The sequence below is a fragment of the Diaphorina citri genome, unplaced genomic scaffold (assembly GCF_000475195.1).
Source record: "Diaphorina citri unplaced genomic scaffold, Diaci psyllid genome assembly version 1.1 scaffold712, whole genome shotgun sequence".
NCBI classification, from domain to species: Eukaryota; Metazoa; Arthropoda; class Insecta; order Hemiptera; family Psyllidae; genus Diaphorina; species Diaphorina citri.
Genome location: NW_007378145.1, coordinates 75,433 through 99,625, shown reverse-complemented (window position 1 = coordinate 99,625; position 24,193 = coordinate 75,433). Strand labels below are relative to the sequence as shown.

Sequence of the window (24,193 nt, the reverse complement as noted above, 5' to 3'; positions counted from 1 at the left end):
ATAAAGGCAGAACGGGCTAAAAAATTTTAAAAAAAAAAAAAAAAAAAAAAAAAAAAAAAAAAAAAAAAAAAACAGGCGGGGCCAGACCCTTCTTTCAAAAAATACTTCAATAATTCTGTATTTTCTTACTCTCTTCCCATTTTCCCTTGAAGATCATTCTCAATGACCCTGATTAGAAAGTTTGTCAACCCCAAAGAGAAGTGTTACGCCTACAACTTATTATAAAAATGAAACCCGAAAATCTCAGCATGAAACCCAAAAATAACATAATTAAAAACATAAATTCATCATAAAATTAAAGAATTGTCAACACAAAATGAAAAAAACCCCTCCCGTTTTGTGACAAGTTTATATTTCCATCTTGATTCGTTCTGCTATCCCAGACTTTCCCTGAATTTGAAAAGGAATAGAGACATTACATTACATAAGTGCTAAGATATTTAAGGAATTTAGAAATCGTGTTATTTGAATGATGTACAGAAAAGCAGGACAAGCAAACTATCAAATTTTGCATTCATTTGCTCGCAAGATCTCCTTTTTTCCCCAAGCGGTGAGCTTGTGTACTCTACAGCATGTAGACCGTAACACGATTATGGTGTACACGTGACCCAGTTGTGTATTTCTTTGCACCCTGTATGATTTCCTTATAATTCAAGGGTAGCCCACATCTGACAAGGTATCCCACAAACCCCATTTGGTATTCTAGACTGCAACCCAATTATTTGCGAATAAATTCCGTGCATTTCCTTACCTAGTAATCCCTATAGGTAAATAACTTAACAAAGCTCGTAGGTATCCCTCTAAATCTTCGGTAGCCTGGAACTAGATTTATAACCCCAATATAGACTGCAACCCAATTATTTGCGAATAAATTCCGTGCATTTCCTTACCTAGTAATCCCTATAGGTAAATAACTTAACAAAGCTCGTATCCCTCTAAATCTTCGGTAGCCTGGAACTAGATTTTTAACCCCAATTACACGTCAATAGCGAATTTCTAGTAAATAACTTGTGGGGAAAAATTGTGAAAAGTGGTAGAAAGCGAGGTAATGTAAGTTAAACATTCTAACCAAGATTCTGAACTTCAAACCTCTTCAGATCTCCGGAGGTTTGAATAGATCTGGATTTAATCCCCGGGGAGAACGAACAATTCAACATGAATTTCGGAGATTGGTGGTTCAAGTCCAAGACAAGTCAAAAATTTAGTGCAGTGGATTAAGCAGGGAACAACATTTGTGACAAGCATATTATGCTTAATACAGTTCAAATTCCTTAAAAAAAAAAAAAAAAAAAAAAAAAAAAAAGTGATAGGCAGGTACGGGAATCCTCAACCATTTTGTGGCGAAGTTATGTCTTTTAAATTTTAGGACTTCCTATATTAATGTCGCCACTAGTATCGTCTCATAAAATCAGTAGCTATTCACACTAATTATTGTATGAATAGATATGAGAAGGAAGAAAAAAAGTAAAAAATGCTCAAATATGATGATATAAATACTATAACTTCATTCACAGTGTAGACTCAATGGATATGAAGCGTCTAGATCTAGAAATAGTACAGGCTATAAACTAGGAAAATATACGGAGAAAAGGTTTATGGCCGAAAAAGATTAATAGAAGTTTGAAAATAAATTTATTTCCAAACTTTTTTATTTACGGTTATTATACCAGAAACAGAACAACAAAGTCTGGTGGTTTTCCTATCGGTATTAGTAAAGGCAAATGACTTTTCACAATACCAGTTGTGTCTATTTTGTAGGTAAATAGTAAAATTTGCAAACTAAAAATTATCCCGAATTAAAGAGTATTATTTATGGATGAAAATCAGTTTACTGAAAATTAGAGGATAATTCACATTGTGGACTTCAGAAAGGCAAACCTATTAGCTCTTGGTATATTAAGTCAGGGAGTTTTCATGATTTCAATTGAGCAATGTAAGTTATAATTTAGTTGAGGTTGCATAGTAAAATAAATATTTGTGACGATTTTTCATTCGATTAAGTAATTTCTTAGCAGGGCGTTGTTCCCTGAAAATCCTATTTTTCTTCATGGAAGAACATATCTAACACAGCACATCTCTTCAGCATTTTTTCCTCTTCATTTTCTTTTAACTTACAGCGAATCCGCTGTTACTAGTAGGGATTTGTGTCCACAAACTTAAGACTAGATCTCGGTGTACAAAGTAGATTTTTCTATTTTTAATACATGGTAAAATAAAAAAATGTTACACACCTACCTATTCACTGGCATTTTAATTAGCTCAAAGTGTACTTGAAGTCTTTCGTAGTTGACTCTCATTCTGCTTCTATTTTTACAAATCTATTCAAATCCCTGCACGAAGAAAGTTTGCATACTTTTGTCGACGAAAAGCCACAAAAGACGAAGTGAAAAGGTATAGTGCAAAAAGACTTCATTCACATTCTTGAAGAAAAGATGCTGAGAAAATACTTCTTTTTACTTCCAATATATGACAACGTGTTTCATTTTACTCTAATACCTAACGACAAACAATAAGATTAACATAATTGTATAAGAGCGCCCGACTGAGGGAATTCTCCTCTTGTGTTACCTCCTGTATCCTCTTGTATCCTGGTATTTGACAACGTGTTTCATTTTACTCTAATACCTAACGACAAACAATAAGATTAACATAATTGTATAAGAGCGCCCGACTGAGGGAATTCTTCTCTTGTGTTACCTCCTGTATCCTCTTGTATCCTGGTATCAATTAATGGCATGGAATTTAAGAACAACCTGTTCTCCCCAGGGAGATAGATTTATGTGAAATATTATGCAGCTTGGGAGTAATTTATGGCCAGGAAGAGGCGAAGGAAATTCTTGGACATTTGAGGAAGGTGTGATTCGGAAATCCCTGGAACCTGGAATAAGCCAGCTTGTTTTACTTTCCTTATCCTATTAGTAGTCTGGAAAAGTAGGTAATTATTCCGGTCCAAATTTTCCGTTTGTGGCCGATTTAAACCAAAAAACCAAAAAAACTGGTTTTTGGGGGATTTTTTTTTTTACATTTTCTCACACAAATGAGCTCTGATCTTGAAAATTGTCGCGACAACCTATGAACTCAAAGCGAGAAAGTTTTAGATAATACTTCAGTCGATAATAAGACCGGTTTTAGCGTCACCTATGTTAAGCTAAGCTAGGCCAATAAATTGATGGGTGACTTAAAGGAATAAAGGATAAAGGGAGAACGGGCTCTAGTCTTGATTTTAAATCATAACATTAAAGTAAAATCAAAAATCAAATCAATAATAATAATAAGAAGAAACTGAATATTAAACAAATTAGGTAGGTACATACCTATAATAGGTACTGATTTTCTTTAACCACCATCGAATAAACTACGGGCTAAAAAATTCCCGGAGGGACGGACCCAGCTTGTTTCCTTATAGTGAGTAGGAGAGTCGATAATTTATTTTACATGTCTATGAACATTTATTATTTTTATTAAATTTACGTAAGAGCGTAGGAGCGTGTCTAAAATAAATAACATGTAATATGAATGAAAATGAACACATACGAATCTAAATAAGTCATATTCACACGTAGGTACAACGTGGGTAACTGTTAAAACTGTATGAGCATACAAAACACATTACAAACTTTTCTCACTCTCTTAACAAATTTCAATTTCAATAGGGTGTAGGTATTTCTAGTGTTTTCTGTGAATTCTGTGGCAAAATATCCACTTTTTTGCCCTTCAAAATAAATACGTCACAATATTCTACGTTTAAATGAGGATTTTGTGGTTCAATCGGAAACGAATTTACAAGGAAACGCAAAGGGGAGAGAAAAGCTATCAACGCTTCAAGGTTTTCGGTACTACTTGAATGAACAGCTTTATCCCATTTTGGTTGAACTTGTGCAATGTTGATAATGACCAGGTATTGAAGGTTGTAGAAAAGCTTTTCGTTCAAAGTTGACATGTAGGAGTTGAAACAAAAAGATTCTCTGGAACCACTATATCTCCAGCACTGTATGTCATTCCATTCTGTTGTATTCCATGTCACTTGTCAGTTTCCATGTCTCACAAACGTGCTTGTATAATGGAACTCTGGAACCCTGGAACACAGGGTACAAAATTAGAGTAGATTTAAATCTGGAAAATGCATTAACATATTACATTAGAACACAGGCGACCATTGTTATTCAACGCGAAAACAGGTGAAAGGTTTTCAAACTGTACGGTGTTACATTCACAATGGAGACAGGCTCAGAGAAACAATTATTCCAGACAATGGGTGGAAAATTTGGGGCCTCCAAAGTTCGAATCTTCTTTGGAAATTTTCCAAACTCAAACAAAAAAGAGAACAAACTTCGTGAAAACGGTGACTGTTTTACCAAGCTCCGGGGGGTTCTTGGCCGAAATTATCGTAATTGTTACTTTACTTTGATAACGTATAGCGTCTAAAAAAAACACTAATTAGAAATCCAATACCTACTTCTACTTCGCAAACTCTTGAGGTCCTGTTTTAGACGTAGATTTTGGAATTATGATAATAAAACCAAAGTTTAATTTGTAACCTGATAGAGCCATGACGCTAAAGGTAGATATTTATTCAGGCTGTCGAAAGAAAGCTGTCTCTCAAAGTTTCTGATTTCCCAATAAATTGTACCTGCTTGCCAGATTGATAAACTGTCACGGATCGTTAGTCCCATATATGTATATCTTCTTAAGTGACCGATCGATTGTGTACGTCCTGGTATCCTACCGAGGAACAACTAACACAATTTGTGTACTACCGGAAATGTTTTTTGGGGCCATTGAATTATGTCTTGGTCCAAAGTCACAGATTTCATAGTGTTTAAATTTTATGGGTTCCTTGGCTTTTAATGATGTCTTGAATGTAGTCGAAAGCTGCTTAACTGAATGTTATAAGAAGAGTTTAAGGTGCCTTGTGACCTACCTGTAGAGAAAAGGAAATCCTGGTTTCTCTTGCAATGTAGCAATAATATATGTTGAAAACTGATGTCATTCTGGAGAAATTTTGTTTGAAAACTTTGACTCCGAGGTTGAATTCAGGCTTATTTGAAAGTTCTGAAGTCTTCACCAGAAATAGTAAGTAAAAAATCTCATTTCGCCAATGTTTTACAATACTTTCAGCGGATATATTCTGAACTTGGGGGGAAAAAAAAACTGTTTCCTGTTCTGTCTTTAAGTTTTAGGACCTACCAGATACCAGACAACTTTTTGTTTTATTTTCCATGTTTCACTTTTTCGAACTAACAATCGTTTTTCCTCCTGTCTTTTCCTCGCCTCCTGGGATACCTCCTAAGTTCCCAGAAAAAAAGGGTTGCGAAGTGGGAAATTCAATCCAACCTCCTATTCAATGTCAAAGTCTTCTTGACTTAGTGCTCCTACCCTCTAATATTTGTCCACCGAAGAGGTCAGTAGGATACCTCCTAAGTTCCCAGAAAAAAAGGGTTGCGAAGTGGGAAATTCAATCCAACCTCCTATTCAATGTCAAAGTCTTCTTGACTTGGTGCTTCTACCCTCTAATATTTGTCCACCGAAGAGGTCAGTCAATTCCGCCAACCGTTGCACCGATCTTAACCAAAAGTTTCGTGTCGCATCCTTGTCACATTTGTCATCTGCATGTACCAAATTTCAAGTCTCTAGCTCTTCGTTCTCGAGATATTTTGTTTACAGACAGACAGACACACACACGGACCAATGGCTGAAACTTTGGATTTAGGCTCTAGGGACCTCAAAACGTGTTTTGGCACTAAAAATACACACACGGACCAATGGCTGAAACTTTGGATTTAGGCTCTAGGGACCTCAAAACGTGTTTTAACACTAAAAACTGACAATCGAAAATTTGACCCGATTACATTACTTTCCTTCCTATAGGATAAGGAAAGTAAAAAGCACAGAATTTACTTTGGTGTGGTTGTAGCAGTTAATTTGAAGGCGATTCTAGGAAAACTCTGAGCGCATTTTGACTAGAAACAGTCAGATTTAATTCACAAACAGAAAATGGGAAAATTATATGCGGGTAGAAAGCTGTGCGAAAGTAAAAAGCACAGAATTTACTTTGGTGTGGTTGTAGCAGTTAATTTGAAGGCGATTCTAGGAAAACTCTGAGCGCATTTTGACTGGAAAAAGTCAGATTTAATTCACAAACAGAAAATGGAAAATTATATGCGGGTAGAAAGCTGTGTCCGGAGGTTTTGGGTATTCTGAGGTTGTGTGATGCGGTGAAAGTGGCTGTCGAGAAACCATGATAGGGGAAATATCTCTCCTCCTTTTTCTTCTAGCTTTCGTTATCCTCCTTCTGCTCCTTCTTTATGTGATGTACTTTTGATGCTATCGATAGTTTCAATTAGATCTAATCTCATAGTTCCTACATTAGGCTAAAATTAGGTTTGATGCTATCGAAGTTTCAATTAGATCTAATCTCATACTTTCTACATTAGGCTAAAATTAGGGTTGTTTTCCATTGCAAACTCAAAATTATCCCGAATTAAAGAGTATTATTTATGGATGAAAATCAGTTTACTGAAAATTAGAGGATAATTCACATTGTGGACTTTAGAAAGGCAAACCTATTAGCTCTTGTTATATTAAGTCAGGGAGTTTTCATGATTTCAATTGAGCAATGTAAGTTATAATTCAGTTGAGGTTGTAGAAAAGCTTTTCGTTCAAAGTTGACATGTAGGAGTTGAAACAAAAAGATTCTCTGGAACCACTATATCTCCAGCACTGTATGTCATTCCATTCTGTTGTATTCCATGTCACTTGTCAGTTTCCATGTCTCACAAACGTGCTTGTATAATGGAACTCTGGAACCCTGGAACACAGGGTACAAAATTAGAGTAGATTTAAATCTGGAAAATGCATTAACATATTACATTAGAACACAGGCGACCATTGTTATTCAACGCGAAAACAGGTGAAAGGTTTTCAAACTGTACGGTGTTACATTCACAATGGAGACAGGCTCAGAGAAACAATTATTCCAGACAATGGGTGGAAAATTTGGGGCCTCCAAAGTTCGAATCTTCTTTGGAAATTTTCCAAACTCAAACAAAAAAGAGAACAAACTTCGTGAAAACGGTGACTGTTTTACCAAGCTCCGGGGGGTTCTTGGCCGAAATTATCGTAATTGTTACTTTACTTTGATAACGTATAGCGTCTAAAAAAAAAACACTAATTAGAAATCCAATACTTCTACTTCGCAAACTCTTGAGGTCCTGTTTTAGACGTAGATTTTGGAATTATGATAATAAAACCAAAGTTTACCTGATAGAGTCATGACGCTAAAGGTAGATATTTATTCAGGCTGTCGAAAGACAAGCTGTCTCTCAACAGTTTCTGATTTCCCAATAAATTGTACCTGCTTGCCAGATTGATAAACTGCCACGGATCGTTAGTCCCATACATCTTCTTAAGTGACCGATCGATTGTGTACTCATGCGATTTGGATACCTCCTAAGTTCCCAGAAAAAAAGGGTTGCGAAGTGGGAAATTCAATCCAACCTCCTATTCAATGTCAAAGTCTTCTTGACTTGGTGCTTCTACCCTCTAATATTTGTCCACCGAAGAGGTCAGTCGGTTTCTCTCCTCTAGGTATTGCAAAATATATCAATCACTGTCTAGGAGTGTTGTTCCAAAGGGTGAAAAAGATAAAAAGAATGAGGGAAAAAAGAAAAAGAAGTTTTGCATAAAATGCCAAGATTTTTTTTCTCTTTAAAATGGGTTTTTTTTTTAAAAAAAGTTACTTTAAAAATCTCAAGTTTAGTGTACACAACTTTTTATTTACTGATAGGTAGAAGCTTGAAGCATGGGAAAAATAAAGTTCAACTACTTCTAGCAACTGAAATGCATCTTTGACAAAACTCAGTCTAATTATCTGAGAAACCCTCGGGCCAAACACGTACATTTAAAGTCATTAGAAGTTTAACCAATTCCAAATCAGCTTGACAATTTAACGAGGCATTTGTAGCTACCTGTTTATAGTGTTTATCCTGATGTTGGTTTTATTCCTATTGATATGGATTAATTATGCTGCCTTTGGATAAAGTGATATTCAATCAAGATGAAAAAGGCGAAAAATTAGTGGAGATGCCAAAGCACCTGTTTTCTTCTTTATAAAAACTGACATTATTTATCATTTTCATTCGACAATTTTGGCAGCGCCACTAGATTGCTCCTTTGTGATTAACATGATTTCATTATCCAGTCAAAAACGCGGTAAGTGAGTTTTCTAAAATATCCGAAGACAAATATTAGATCATTTAGGTTCATTTATTTTGATGGGAACACAAATGGATTGGTAGTGAAGATAAAAAGCTAGTTTGTAAACCGAAAACCACACAAAAAAAAAACCTAAAATTCGATCACGTAGATCTCTAAGTATAAAATATAGTGCTTTATTTAGACTCTGGAGGAAGGACAGCCATTTCACCTATAAAAAAACAAGGTCATATAGAGGATACCTAAGGACTGAGACAAAGTTTTTCGGGTCTTATTTTAGCGCTAATGGCCAGCATATTGAAATATTGAAAGGAATAACAGGAGGTCAAGTTAATAATCAAGTTGGGAAGAAATTCCATGCCTCAACTGTAATCGAGCCAGCTTCCTTCTTTTCACAAAAGATCTAATCAGGTCGCAGTCACATAGGGCACTGACATTATTTATCATTTTCATTCGACAATTTTGGCAGCGCCACTAGATTGCTCCTTTGTGATTAACATGATTTCATTATCCAGTCCAAAATACTCAAGTCGGTATAATCCTAAAAGCCTAGAAACATTGGTTTCAATTGTGTCGAAATTGTATGACCGCCTGTTATCTTTTGATTATGCAATGTGCACTGTTTATTTATTCGTGAGATACCCTCAGAAATTTGGTAAAGAGGCTCTTTGGAAAATAATTCGTATCCCTATTTCAGGAAAATTCTATAATTAGATTCCAATTTTTATTCGACGCATATTTCCAAGAACAAACATTTGATCTCTTCCCCCACTAGAGAGACATGTTACGAAATCAACAATTCAAACTAAAAATAAAGAAGACTCGAGATACAAAGAAAAAGTAAATAGGAGATGAACAGAGTATAAATAGGGAATCGAAGAGAGGAAAAGGGAAAGTTGAGGAACAAGAGAAAACGTAAAGAAAGTAGACGACAACAAACGAAATTACATAATGCAAGTTACCTACATTCTGTTTATTCTTCTTTATTTCATTTGTATAATTGATCATTGTCATAGGTTGTACCATGTGACTTCTTACATTCTCGTCATTTTCTCTCACTATCTCTTACTGTCTTGGACCTTTTATAAATGCTATGGCCTTTGTTCTAACTATCTAACTAACAGGTGTTACGGGTATGTTGTTACTCAGGACGTTTTTATTTTTTATTTTTAACACGTTGCCCTATGTCTCGGTGGTGTAGTTGTCAAGATGATCACCTGGTAAATTATTAAATGTAGGAATCATTTTTCGACAGAATTTCAGTTTGGCAAGTCTTTACAACATTCTCGGGACTTTACAGCATTTGAATTTGTTTTCTTTTTCAAAGTCCAATTATTCCGCAGAAATGTAAGTTCTATGAAATTACCTATAATGACATTCGGTAAGAAATTCATGGCTCCCTAATCCTAAAAGCCTAGAAACATTGGTTTCAATTGTGTCGAAATTGTATGACCGCCTGTTATCTTTTGATTATGCAATGTGCACTGTTTTATTCGTGAGATACCCTCAGAAATTTGGTAAAGAGGCTCTTTGGAAAATAATTCGTATTAAACCCTATTTCAGGAAAATTCTGTAATTAGATTCCAATTTTTATTCGACGCATATTTCCAAGAACAAACATTTGATCTCTTCCTCCACTAGAGAGACATGTTACGAAATCAACAATTCAAACTAAAAATAAAGAGAATTCAAGATACAAAGGAAAGGTAAATAGAAGATAAACAGAGTATAAATAAGGAATAGAAGAGAGGAAAAGGGAAAGTTGAGGAACAAGAGAAAACGTAAAGAAAGTAGACGACAGCAAACAAAATTACATAATGCAAGTTACCTGCATTCTGTTTATTCTTCTTTATTTCATTTGTATAATTGATCATTGTCATAGGTTGTACCATGTGACTTCTTACATTCTCGTCATTTTCTCTCACTATCTCTTACTGTCGTGGACCTTTTATAAATGCTATTTAAAAAAAGAAGTGGCCTTTGTTCTAACTATCTAACTAACAGGTGTTACGGGTATGTTGTTACTCAGGACGTTTTTATTTTTTATTTTTAACACGTTGCCCTATGTCTCGGTGGTGTAGTTGTCAAGATGATCACCTGGTAAATTATTAAATGTAGGAATCATTTTTCGACAGAATTTCAGTTTGGCAAGTCTTTACAACATTCTCGGGACTTTACAGTATCTGAATTTGTTTTCTTTTCCAAAAATCAATTATTCCGCAGAAATGTAAGTTCTATGAAAGTACCTATAATGACATTCGGTAAGTTCCCCTCAGTTTGCTCCAAGCTTATACCAACATATTCCAGCTTCCAAATGCTTTCCATCATTTTTCAGGGGAATGTTTTTCATCTCCCCTTTCTCCTCGTCTTCCTTCCTCGATTTTGGCTTCCTTCTATCTCCCTCTTTTCAAGAATTTTTTTCTGTTTTCAACGAAAATATTATTTACTGAAAACAGTGGCGAGTGACAGAGGTTAAATGGAAGAGAATGCCCAGGGCATTAATCCCTTCTCTTTCGTTGGAATCATGTTATAACTGTTATAAGGTACCACAAGTTGTAGATATTTTGTATGACGTCTCTATGATTGATTGTACGAAAAATACGGAAGGACATCTTTAAGTTTTTGCTCTTTTCCCTTTTACTATTTTGATGGTTTTATTTTTCTTTATACCTACACCTGTTTGTGAGAGGTGTTAACACTAATAATTTTCAGGGGAATGTTTTTCATCTCCCCTTTCTCCTCGTCTTCCTTCCTCGATTTTGGCTTCCTTCTATCTCCCTCTTTTCAAGAATTCTTTTCTGTTTTCAACGAAAATATTATTTACTGAAAACAGTGGCGAGTGACAGAGGTTAAATGGAAGAGAATGCCCAAGGCATTAATCCCTTCTCTTTCGTTGGAATTATGTTATAACTGTTATAAGGTACCACAAGTTGTAGATTGTAGATATTTTGTATGACGTCTCTATGATTGATTGTACGAAAAAAACGGAAGCACATCTTTAAGTTTTTGCTTTTTTCCTTTTTACTATTTTGATGGTTTTATTTTTCTTTATACCTACACCTGTTTGTGAGAGGTGTTAACACTAATAGCATGCTGTAAACACACTTCTATTCTTTCTGCTACTAGTGAGTCACTCGTACATAAAAACACTGAAGAAGGAATAAAAATGTAGAGACAACACAGTTTAAAAAAGGCCTCCACTGAACTTTTTTCTTGAACTCCTGTTACCAGAGCTATAATACTTTTTTAAGTGGACTCTCTTTTTTTTCATAAAAAGAAAAGTAATATGAGACGCCCAAGAAAGAAGGAGTAGAAAAAGAAGAAAAAAAAATAGAATAATACAATACTTAATGAAAAATATTAGGAAGAAAATATTATTTCCGTTTTCCTCGGAATCCACACAAAGGGAAATCTTAGCCCACCGGTATTGGATTTTCCATAAGCCTTGGGCTCGATTTACTGTGAAATATTTTCCCATTGGGAGTTTGCGATATGAGGAAGAATACTAGGAAAATATCCAGGCACAACTGACAGAAAAAGATTGAAAAAAATGTTCGTGTATGGGTTAAAATAGCAGAGAAATTTTTCGATGGTGATAAATTGACCATGTCCCAAAATCAATTTGAGTAGATAAATGAGTGTTTCTCTTATTTTCTGATGTGGAAATAGCATGTATTTTCGCTGCCAAGTCCGTAATCTCCATCACCGTTCTCTTTTTCGAATTAGTTCTGGTTAATGTCAAACTAATCCCATCCATCTGGAATTCAAAGCCGATTTCACTTGCCGGGCCGATCAATTTTGTCCCGTACCATTCAACCACACACTCCTATACGAGTACATTCAAACCAAGGACATTGCTTGTTCACTATATGTATTTATTACGTTGGAATTTCAGGCATTCGAATGTGAAAACAATTTACTTTCATTTTCATTCTCCGTCCAAAACATCCCTCTACTTCTTTCCTTTTTGGAAAAAAAAAACACCCATCCACTTACTTTAAAAAGTTGGGAAAGAGGAGGAAACAGACTACCACATAGACGTGGATTTTAGAGTGTCTGGGGGAAAAAATAGAAAGTAAAAAGGTAGAGAGCTATAAAAACCACAAATAATTTTATTTCTCTTTTAAGAAATGTGATCCGGCTAATTGCGACCAAAAAAAGAGAGGAGATGTTTTGTTCTCAATGTCTTTTGTTTGAATGCTTTTTTATGTTCCCTAAAGACGAACAACTGGTAGGATTTGTGAACTTTTTATAACAATCCTCCATGTACGAGTTGGTATTTAAAGCTAGAAGTCTATTATTGAGGAGATGTTTTGTTCTCAATGTCTTTTGTTTGAATGCTTTTTTATGTTCCCTAAAGACGAACAACTGGTAGGATTTGTGAACTTTTTGTAACAATCCTCCATCCCACGAGTAGGTATTTAAAGCTAGAAGTCTAGGTATTCTTTTAATCATCATCATCGTTGGAATTTCATCATCATCTGCACGTTAATCATCATCATCTGCAAACAGCTGGTCTTCTTTTGTTCAGTTTGGTTTCAAAGAATGACTTAACTTTTTTTCTGCACCTTTCCCCAATTTTATTTTGGTCACAATTTTATTCAACTTCTGTATCAGCTGATCGGTCCTTTTTCAGCTGATGAATAAATATTGAACTTGACTTCTAACAGCTGATCAAAAATCCTTTGCGAGCTCTTTGTTCCAGTTTGTAATCTAGAAGTTAATCCTGTAGTAAAGTTAAATATTGGGATTCCTTTGTCCACAAATAAATCCTTTGCGAGCTCTTTGTTCCAGTTTGTAATCTAGAAGTTAATCCTCTAGTAAAGTTAAATATTGGGATTCCTTTGTCCACAAATTCATTGCTATCTGTCCAAATATTATGGGTCCATTGCTGCACAAACGTTTCTTGTTCATTATTTCAATGAGTTCTAATACACACCCATTCTTCACTTCTTACTCCCAATGGGCCTTCTTATCTTGTCCTCTCTATCTCTCCATCATCATCATCATCATCATCATCATCATCATCATCATCATCATCATCATCATCATCATCATCATCATCATCATGGGCAACCTTGTTCTGCAAACAGCTGGTCTTCTTTTGTCCCACTTTTGTTCAGTTTGGTTTCACAGAATGACTTAACTTTTTTTCTGCACCTTTCCCCAATTTTATTTTGGTCACAATTTTATTCAACTTCTGTATCATGACTTCTAACAGCTGATCAAAAATCCTTTGCGAGCTCTTTGTTCCAGTTTGTAATCTAGAAGTTAATCCTCTAGTAAAGTTAAATATTGGGATTCCTTTGTCCACAAACTCATTGCTATCTGTCCAAATATTATGGGTCCACTGCTGCACAAACGTTTCTTGTTCATTATTTCAATGAGTTCTAATACACACCCATCCTTCACTTCTTACTCCCAATGGGCCTTCTTATCTTGTCCTCTTTTTTTATGTCTTCTTTATTTTAATTAATTGTTCATTTTATTTTTTACTTCATGTGTACTTGGGAAGAAAATTCACAAACTCCGCACTTTATGACCTTTATTTTAATTAATTGTTCATTTTATTTTTTACTTCATGTGTACTTGGGAAGAAAATTCACAAACTCCGCACTTTATGACTTTTTTTATGACGTATACCTTTTTATTTCGCTCCTCTAATTTGTTGAAAACTTGAGCTTATTTACGAGTTTACTGAAAAGTTCAAAGCTGTGTTTTTCTTCTCATCTTGAGAAAATCAGAGCAATGATTCTCGAAACATTTTGCAAGTTCTTTTTTTAACTCTAAATATATCTTTCTTTCGCTTTTTCCCTACACCCTTTTTCTCTTTTTCCTCCTCCTTCTCATTCTTCTTAAGCCAATGATGAGCTCAGTCTTTTGTTTATGAGAGAAAATAAATAACAATATTGATACAATGAAAATTTCTTAGAATACATTTCAGTATTTCACTGTAGAAAAAAACACTCTCTTGTTCGAACATTGAGCTGTTGAAATTTAAATTCAAAATATTCCCAGACATAGATAATGTACCAACAAAATTAATCAAGTTCTTCCAGGAAGGGAAGAAAGTTAATCCATATCTAAAACTAAACGAAACTTTTTGCACATAACCATCATTTCTGCAAGTCAAAAGTTATTATTTTCTGCATTAATATCCGACGAAGAAAAAACATTGACATGAAGCTTTTTTCCAAGCTTTTAGATATATTGACAAAAATAAATCACAAATATTATTCTATAAAGTAACATACCTGTGACACTTGCGACAACAAAATAATATTAATAATAATCATCATGATTATCATCATCATTATAACCTGAACTTGTTGACAAAATGAAAGTCATGAAAAGAAAATATAACAGTATTTATTGTTATTTTACATATTATAATATTATGAACATATAAATTCCATTGAATTTTCAAGCATTGTTTTTTTAATGATGTAAGATAATCTCATAACACTCTATGTTTCTTCTTCATGATGTTACGAAGGGAGAAAAGAAAGTGGAGACATCATTTCCATCAAAGCTCGATGAAGGAAGATAATTTATTTTCGTCATCTCAAGAAAAAAAATAAAAAATAAATAAACCACTTTAATTGGCTTTTCTCGACTTTAATTAGATACTCGTATGTGGGATGCCCATCTTTCAAAGAGAAAACATTTCCTTTGAAAACTACGTCCATATAAGTGCCATTTCAGAACAATACGATCTCATTACATAAATTCACGCGGACCTAATCCACTCCCGTTCGTTCGCTTGGAAAAGTACGTGATGAGCCTTTTTTATTCTTAATCCCAGGAAACCATTTTTCAACCCTGAACTATTTGAAATCTGCTACAATGTCAAGGAGTATCATGAATAGGAAAGTTCGACTTTAACATTCTCCTCACATCGGCCAAATTAATGCACTTCATACTCAGTTTTCTAACGAGAACACTTCTTAATAGTCTGTTTTGTGTTTGGGAAAAAAGTCATTTCCTGAACTATTTGAAATCTGCTACAATGTCAAGGAGTATCATGAATAGGAAAGTTCGACTTTAACATTCTCCTCACATCGGCCAAATTTATGCACTTCATACTCAGTTTTCTAACGAGAACACTTCTTAATAGTCTGTTTTGTGTTTGGGAAAAAAGTCATTAATAAATAAATTTTCGATGGTTTAAGGAACAACCTTGGAAGTTTAATGTCTAATTAATAATACGGCTTTGTGTAAAACATGATAAATAAGGCAGTGTTTGTAATAAGGCAAAAAATTAAAATAAACCTAAATACGCAGCTTACCATAACATTAGCTTGAAAATAATCCTATAACTAATTTTATGTAATCTGTAATACTTTTGGAGTTATAAAAGCTCATTTCTTGTTTTTCCATCATTCAAAACACCCCAAAAGTTAACTGATTTGTTAATCCGTTGAAACTAATAATTACAAAGTTTAAACACGGCAACTCCTGGTAAAGAAGGTAAAAATAACGCCTTCTATTTTTCCCAGCTTGCTCAGTAGAAATCGTGAAAGTACACCCGATAAAATACTTATTTACAATAACCTATCCAAGATAACCTCTTCCAACGTAACATACATGGTGTGAGTGCTTCTAGTGATAAGGTCTATTGATATGACAGGTAGGGCGTAGGGAGGAACGTACAGGGAGACATTCAGAAGGCTTTACATAACACTGCTATGTAAATAAAGTGTAGACAAAATCGCTATACAGTGTTACTGTAAGAACAAAAAAGTTTAAGCATGTAAAAAGAAGTGCTCTAATTTTGTAAAAGTTTTCCCGTGCCAATGTTTTTCGGAAGCGGAAACTCATGTCTAAAAATAAATACTTTAAATCTTTAAAATATGTTGAGGAATTTGAGTATTCCTCCCACTTAAGGATGATGGCAACTCCTGGTAAAGAAGGTAAAAATAACGCCTTCTATTTTTCCCAGCTTGCTCAGTAGAAATCGTGAAAGTACACCCGATAAAATTCTTATTTACAATAACCTATACAAGATAACCTCTTCCAACGTAACATACATGGTGTAAGTGCTTCTAGTGATAAGGTCTATTGATATGACAGGTAGGGCGTAGGGAGGAACGTACAGGGAGACATTCAGAAGGCTTTACATAACACTGCTATGTAAATAAAGTGTAGACAAAATCGCTATACAGTGTTACTGTAAGAACAAAAAAGTTTTTTATTTCGAAAGAGGAAAAAGCTCAATATTTCCGGGTTGAAGAGTTAAAAAGAATAATAATATAAAAAGCACCCCTGCTCCTCCTCCAGGAACATAAAAATGGTTTAATTTCGTTGGTAACAGCTGGTGTTGCGCTTATAGATGCTCCTGTGAAGCCTACCTAGAGGAAGTATGAGGGCTTTTGTTTTAACAGGAGAGATAAGCGTGAATTTTGAAAATAGGATTAATGTTTCTAGCTAGATGTTGTACTCGTGATGGTATTTATACTTTTAGTTGGCTTTTGTTTTAACAGGAGAGATAAGCGTGAATTTTGAAAATAGGATTAATGTTTCTAGCTAGATGTTGTACTCGTGATGGTATTTAAACTTTTAGTTTTAAATAAATCAAGTCACGTAGATAGGTGCATTCATGTACGGCTAGATTCATGTACGGGTAGTAAATGTAGTTACGGCTAGTAAATGTTCTAGTTATGAGTAGATAACGTTTAAATAATTATAGATACATTTTAAATTGTGTTTAAATGAACAAGTCATTAATAAATAAATTTTCGATGGTTTAAGGAACAACCTTGGAAGTTTAATGTCTAATTAATAATACGGCTTTGTGTAAAACATAATAAATAAGGCAGTGTTTGTAATAAGGCAAAAAATTAAAATAAACCTAAATACGCAGCTTACCATAATATTAGCTTGAAAATAATCCTATAACTAATTTTATGTAATCTGTAATACTTTTGGAGTTATAAGAGCTTATTTTTTGTTTTTCCATCATTCAAAATACCCCAAAGGTTAACTGATTTGTTAATCCGTTGTATGACCACAATCATTTCTTAGTTCTCAAGGATATTTTCTTCTAAATACGAAATTCCCGTTTCAAAAGATTTGCGGGAAAATTCTGCAGCGACCACGGTTTAACCCAGAATTTTCCCACCAAAAGTTAACGGCCTTGTCCATCGAGATTACATGACTCACCCTGTAGTCTGTATACTATACGCTATACGGTGTTTGCTCAAGAAGATAATGTCAAAATGTCTAACAGTTTTAGCTTGAGATTCTGTTTCAAAGAAGATTAGTGATTTCTTTTCCACCATTCTCCTTTTGCTCCCTTTCTATCTGCGTTCGTCTCTCGCAGGTTCTCTTTCTACCGTTTTTATTTTTCTTCTCAACCCTCCCATTCCTTTCTTCATCACTCCTTAAAGTGTTGAAATCAAAACAGCTTGACCTACCTTAGTTTAAACTTTTCCTATGATATATTTTTCTTCGATAATCCTCAAATAATTTATCTATTTTACAAACCTGGGTTCTTGAGTGCTGATAATTTACTTCATAGGAGCAGGGGGCATTGGGTAGACGAAGTGTAGATATATTCTTTTCGTTTTTCTCTATACTCCCTACTGTGAAATTTCCGAGATTTTCCTCTCACTCAGCCATTTATCTTGTCCAGAACAGGGTCTACGTACACATTTTCTTTGTTTTTCTCCCTCCCTCTTTCTCCTCTCCTTCCCTCTTTTCCTCTCTCCTTCTCCCTCCCTTTCTTCCCCCTTTTCAGTCTCTCCTCTATCTCTTTCAACTGTTCCCGTCTCTTTATTTTCGTCTGCCCTTTTATTTATTTACCATAACTACTATTATTGTTTTCAAAAATGTCCTCCCTTCTGTCCCCGCCTTTGACCTTCACAGTGTTCCATTTTCAAAATATTGTCCTTTTGTGTTCCATAAATCTCGCCTAAAAGCTCTTCCTTTTGAGTACCTTGTGACGAGAACCTATAACTGTAGTTGCTAGTTGTTGAAAGGTTTTCATCTCTTCAAACGCTTTCACCTTAGTGCCCGGACGTTTATGAGAAGGTATTGTGTTTCTTGTCAGTTTTCCCAAGGAAAGTTATGAGACGAGCCAATTTCTTGATTCAAGACGAGCCATAAAAGAAGAGGATTTTGTCTCTTATGAGTAGGAATACACATAATTCGAATTCCTCTTCTTTCATATTCTCAACAATAAAATATGCTGGTATTTGAGCTTGTTGATTTGGTTGTAAATTTGCTACATCCACTAATCAAGTATATTTATGTATCATCCATTTCAAGTAGGTACCTACCTATTTATATGATAGTATGGCACACAGTAATATACATGTATATATCAGGATAATTTGTCCAGATGCATTTACTCAAACCCACTAAAAGCAATTACATTTGTGTCATTGTTCAATTAGGTATTGTTTTTATTGTGTATTCTAAGTATTATTTATTAACAAATCTCCACTTTGAAATTTTACTCTATACCTACTTAGGTACTTAGGGACTTCTGTGTGAGTTTTTTTTTTATCTAAATAAAAAATAAAATAATAGTAACCTACTTTTAATACTAATAATAATAATAGTAATTTTATTATAATAACATTGCTCTATTGTTTCTCTTGTTTCAGCACACAGAAGGATGCGAACAGTTACCAATTACTATTTGGTCAACCTGAGCCTGGCTGACCTTTTCATGGCTGTCTTCAACTGTGTTTTCAACTTCATCTACATGCTCTATTCTCATTGGCCGTTCGGCGAGATGTACTGCAAGGTCAACTATTTCATCACCAACATAACGGTGGCAGCATCAGTGTTTACGTTGGTTGCGATTTCGTTGGATAGGTAAGCAGTAGTTCATGTATTTCTTCAATTTTCAGGACCAAAATTTGAATTTAATCTTGGTTTAACTCTTTGTAGATTCGTAGAAGCTTAACAAATCCTTTAGGGCTGTTCTTAGTTAATCCAATCAGATTGGTTGATTTATTTATCACTAGCCAAAATCCGTCGCTTCGCTCCGGATAGACGATCACACAGAAGGATGCGAACAGTTACCAATTACTATTTGGTCAACCTGAGCCTGGCTGACCTTTTCATGGCTGTCTTCAACTGTGTTTTTAACTTCATCTACATGCTCTATTCTCATTGGCCGTTCGGCGAGATTTACTGCAAGGTCAACTATTTCATCACCAACATAACGGTGGCAGCATCAGTGTTTACGTTGGTTGCGATTTCGTTGGATAGGTAAGCAGTAGTTCATGTATTTCTTCAATTTTCAGGACCAAAATTTGAATTTAATCTTGGTTTAACTCTTTGTAGATTCTTAGAAGCTTAACAAATCCTTTAGGGCTGTTCTTAGTTAATCCGTCCGTCATTAAAAACCTCCGTTGTACAGTGACGGTAAGGTGTGTCCACACATAGTCGACCGGCCGTCGATCGATGTCGACTGAACCGTCCACACTACCTCGATAACAATCATAGTTTCTCCTCGTCAATCGACGGCCGCGGCCGGTCCACTATGTTTGGACAACGATCAACGCCCGGTCGACTATGTTCGGACAGACCTTTAAACCCTTCAAAAAATATTTGATTTCAGGTACATGGCCATTATGAAACCATTGCAACATCGCTCATCCAGAACGAAAGCAAGGATTTCTTTGGTGGTGATTTGGCTGGCCAGTGGATTACTAGCTTTACCTTGTGTTCTACACTCTACCACTAAAATTAAAAAGTAAGTTTTTTGGATATTATTTATAAATTTATTTACTACTAGACGTCGTGTCGCGTTGGATCGTGAGACTAGAAATCACTTCCAAAGAAACCGCGGCCTTGGACATTGAAATTTCATAGTTCTGCTTGGAAGTGCGATTGATTTAGAAAACATGGTTTTTCTGCGTTTGATACAACATAAATATAGTAATCTAAGCTGGAAAAGTAATAGAGAATTCCTCGTAAACATTTGTTTAATACTAGTACAGGATTGACCTTGAAGTTTATAACCTGCTAACAAAAATAAAGCACCATCGGAAATGTAGGTTATGCTGTCGGTGTATATAAAATTTATAAATTCAAAACCAATTTCTTTGTCTAGTGGTGATTTGGCTGGCCAGTGGATTACTAGCTTTACCTTGTGTTCTACACTCTACCACTAAAATTAAAAAGTAAGTTTTTTGGATATCATTTATAACTTTATTTACTATTAGACGTCGCATTGAATCGTGAGACTAGAAATCACTTCCAAAGAAACCGCGGCCTTGGACATTGAAATTTCATAGTTCTGCTTGGAAGTGCGATTGATTTAGAAAACATTGTTTTTCTGCGTTTGATACAACATAAATATAGTAATCTAAGCTGGAAAAGTAATAGAGAATTCCTCGTAAATATTTGTTTAATACTAGTACAGGATTGACCTTGAAGTTTATAACCTGCTAACAAAAATAAAGCACCATCGGAAATGTAGGTTATGCTGTCGGCGTATATAAAATTTATAAATTCAAAACCAATTTCTTTGTCTGTAAATTGAGTTATAAAACTAGTGTCAATACTAGATTTATGTACATTTTATAGGTAATATGGGGGAAAGAAAGGAAACATCATTCTAATAAAAGCTTTCTTGAACCATATGGGTCATAGTTTACAGATGTGCAAAGAGTGAGATGCTGGTATTTTTTTTAATATCTTAGAATTTATCTGGGTATCCCTTGGAATTTTGCTTTGAGAAATGCGGAAATCCTTTTTACAAGAACTTGAACTTTGGCCAAGGGTGAATCATATAGCTTTTTCATCTATTTATCTTGATTTTGCAAGGACACATGGATAAAATATTAAAGCTGATGATACGAAAAACCATTGAAAATAATAGTTTTCTATAAGACGGGCGGGGTAGTTTATTTATTTATTATTGAAAATTATAGGGTCAGAATAGGTATAATTAATGGAGATGATCTGGTTAAAAATTATATTCTGGAACTTATACCTAGTATTCCATGGGCTAACTTTATTAAGTTTACTTTCCCTATGCAGTAATGCAATAAATAAAATGTCAAATATCTAATGATACATTGTGCAAAAACTATTGTTTTTTACTCGGATTAAATGCAAATGTAATTCTAAAAAGGAAACATGATGGAAATCGGAATATTTATAGTATCCCAACGGATGTGACACCAAAAACACTGACACTCACATTATTAAATAAATTTCAAACGCAAAATCTTTATCCCTTCGAAATAATCTGATGGCAAACTAACAAAATGAAGAACTGTATCAAATGAAAATACGAAGCAAAGTAAAATAGAGTTATATTTCTGTTCAGGATGTTTCAATAACGGAATAACGGGTACCTAATGTATACGTATTCAGGCACAGTAATCGTAGCCTTATTTGAAATTATTACAAAAGATTGACTGTAAAAGTTAAAGAGGTCTGAGTTATAAATATCTCAAGAGATCCAACTATAGGTGATAGAGACATCGATTCATACTGCCTGTAAGTAAATCCCACATTAAAGGCATTTTACAAGTTTATAATGATTGTCTCTTCCAAAACGTATACAAAAAGATTGACTGTAAAAGTTAAAGAGGTCTGAGTTATAAATATCTCAAGAGATCCAACTATAGGTGATAGAGACATCGATTCATACTGCTTGTAAGTAAATCCCACATTAAAGGCATTTTACAAGTTTATAATGATTGTCTCTTCCAAAACGTATACAAAAACAATACTTTCTCATTACCTTGTATAGGTTCCCTATACGTAAGGGTAATAGAAAGTAACAAATCTCAGAATGAAGTTTCCACCCTGAAAGCTAAAGGAGTCGAGACAAAAGTTCTCTATAAATATACTGTGTAACAAGACAGAAAACTTATTGCAAAGTCTTTACAAGGGATCAATTAAAATAATTAACAAAAATACATTAAGAAAACTTAGATGTTACTACTAGAAACAAGGAGTCATCTTTTCCAACAAAAAGTTTCTCTGAAAACTAAGCATGTAAAAAGAAGTGCTCTAATTTTGTAAAAGTTTTCCCGTGCCAATGTTTTTCGGAAGCGGAAACTCATGTCTAAAAATAAACACTTTAAAATATGTTGAGGAATTTGAGTATTCCTCCCACTTAAGGATGACTCCTTTTATTGGGAAATGTAGGAGTTCGTTTCCGAGAAAAGTGAAACAAAGCTTGACGGAATATTATCTGCTCATATGAATGTGAAATTTTGGGATATTATTTTATTCTTCCAACGTAATGGGGAAAAAAAAAACACAAAGAACTTTGGAAATTTGGTTCCTGGAAAAATCTATTGATTTTTGAATAGTCTTAACTAACGTACATAATTGACGCTAATGTAGGTAGATAGATACACGACATATTATCATGTTATCTACCAAAGTATAGGTAAGCATTTTTCGAGAAACCAACATGTCGCCCAAAGAACGGTTCCACCTTTCTGTATCGAAGGCTCGAAGGCATCAGCTGCACCTACCTAGTTAATTAAATAAATTAAATTTTACTTGGGTACCTAGGTATCACAAAAGAACTATGGTAAAATGAGACAAGAATAGCTTCTACGTAGCAAAGCCACATACACAAGGAAGTTATGCAGGAAGATTAGGTTGGACAGTGAAGTAAAAAGGAAAACGTGGACAAGAGTTTAAAAAAAAGACTGAACAAAAGCTTCACAAGTGAAATTTAAAGGAAACCTGATAAGATTGATGGAAAATAACGAGGAAATTGGAAAAAAAGGAAATGAAAAGAGAGAAGATTGAATGGACAAAAAGTATCTTTAGGAAGAAGGGAGCTTCGGTGATATTATTATACCTTTATAATTACATTAGAATGTACTCGGACATCAACTGGAAAGTTGCTGTGAGTTTTGACACTTCATAGTGACTGTAATCTAACGGTAATTTTTCTTCTTTTGAAAATTCAAATCGAAGAGTGGACAGTTTACGTCTCTTTACTTCCTTTGAGAGATAGTAAGTTTTGTAAACAATCAACAACAAAAACACAGAAACGAGATCAAGTCACGTAGATAGGTGCATTCATGTACGGCTAGATTCATGTACGGGTAGTAAATGTAGTTACGGCTAGTAAATGTTCTAGTTACGAGTAGATAACGTTTACATAATTATAGATACATTTTAAATTGTGTTTAAATGAAGATACATAATATAATGTTCAGACAAACAGCTGGATATCATCAGGTGATTAATTTGAATGTGTGAGAGGTAGAACGATGAGCAAAAGCTTCTGATCGGCAACCAGGCAAAATGGAATACCATTAAAACAAAATAAATGAAATGCTTATTTTGGCATAGAACAACGTTTATATACAAAAGAAATGAACAGCCATTCAAATTTACACAACTCTTACTGAAGACCACTTTTTCAAACAAAGTCATGACCACAATCATTTCTTAGTTCTCAAGGATATTTTCTTCTAAATACGAAATTCCCGTTTCAAAAGATTTGCGGGAAAATTCTGCAGTGACCACAGTTTAACCCAGAATTTTCCCACCAAAAGTTAACGGCCTTGTCCATCGAGATTACATGACTCACCCTGTAGTCTGTATACTATACGCTATACGGTGTTTGCTCAAGAAGATAATGTCAAAATGTCTAACAGTTTTAGCTTGAGATTCTGTTTCAAAGAAGATTAGTGATTTCTTTTCCAAAAGTGAAACAAAGCTTGACGGAATATTATCTGCTCATATGAATGTGAAATTTTGGGATATTATTTTATTCTTCCAACGTAATGGGGGAAAAAAACACAAAGAACTTTGGAAATTTGGTTCCTGGAAAAATCTATTGATTTTTGAATAGTCTTAACGTACATAATTGACGACAGGACTGATATCGAAGGCATCAGCTGTACCTACCTAGTTAATTAAATAACTTGAATTTTACTTGGGTACCTAGGTATCACAAAAGAACTATGGTAAAATGAGACAAGAATAGCTTCTACGTAGTAAAGGCACATACACAAGGAAGTTATGCAGGAAG

At 34.5% G+C, this 24,193-nt stretch overlaps 1 protein-coding gene across 1 annotated transcript in view; it reads left to right on the top strand.

Moving 5' to 3' along the window:
* The window catches only part of LOC103511406 (tachykinin-like peptides receptor 86C), a 78,429-nt gene that overhangs the window by 14,828 nt on the left and 39,408 nt on the right, over positions 1-24,193 (top strand). The window contains exons 2-3 of the mRNA XM_008476131.2: positions 18,825-19,038; positions 19,790-19,924. Of these exons, the coding sequence (XP_008474353.1) occupies positions 18,825-19,038; positions 19,790-19,924 (349 nt within the window). The remainder of the gene's footprint in view (positions 1-18,824; positions 19,039-19,789; positions 19,925-24,193) is intronic.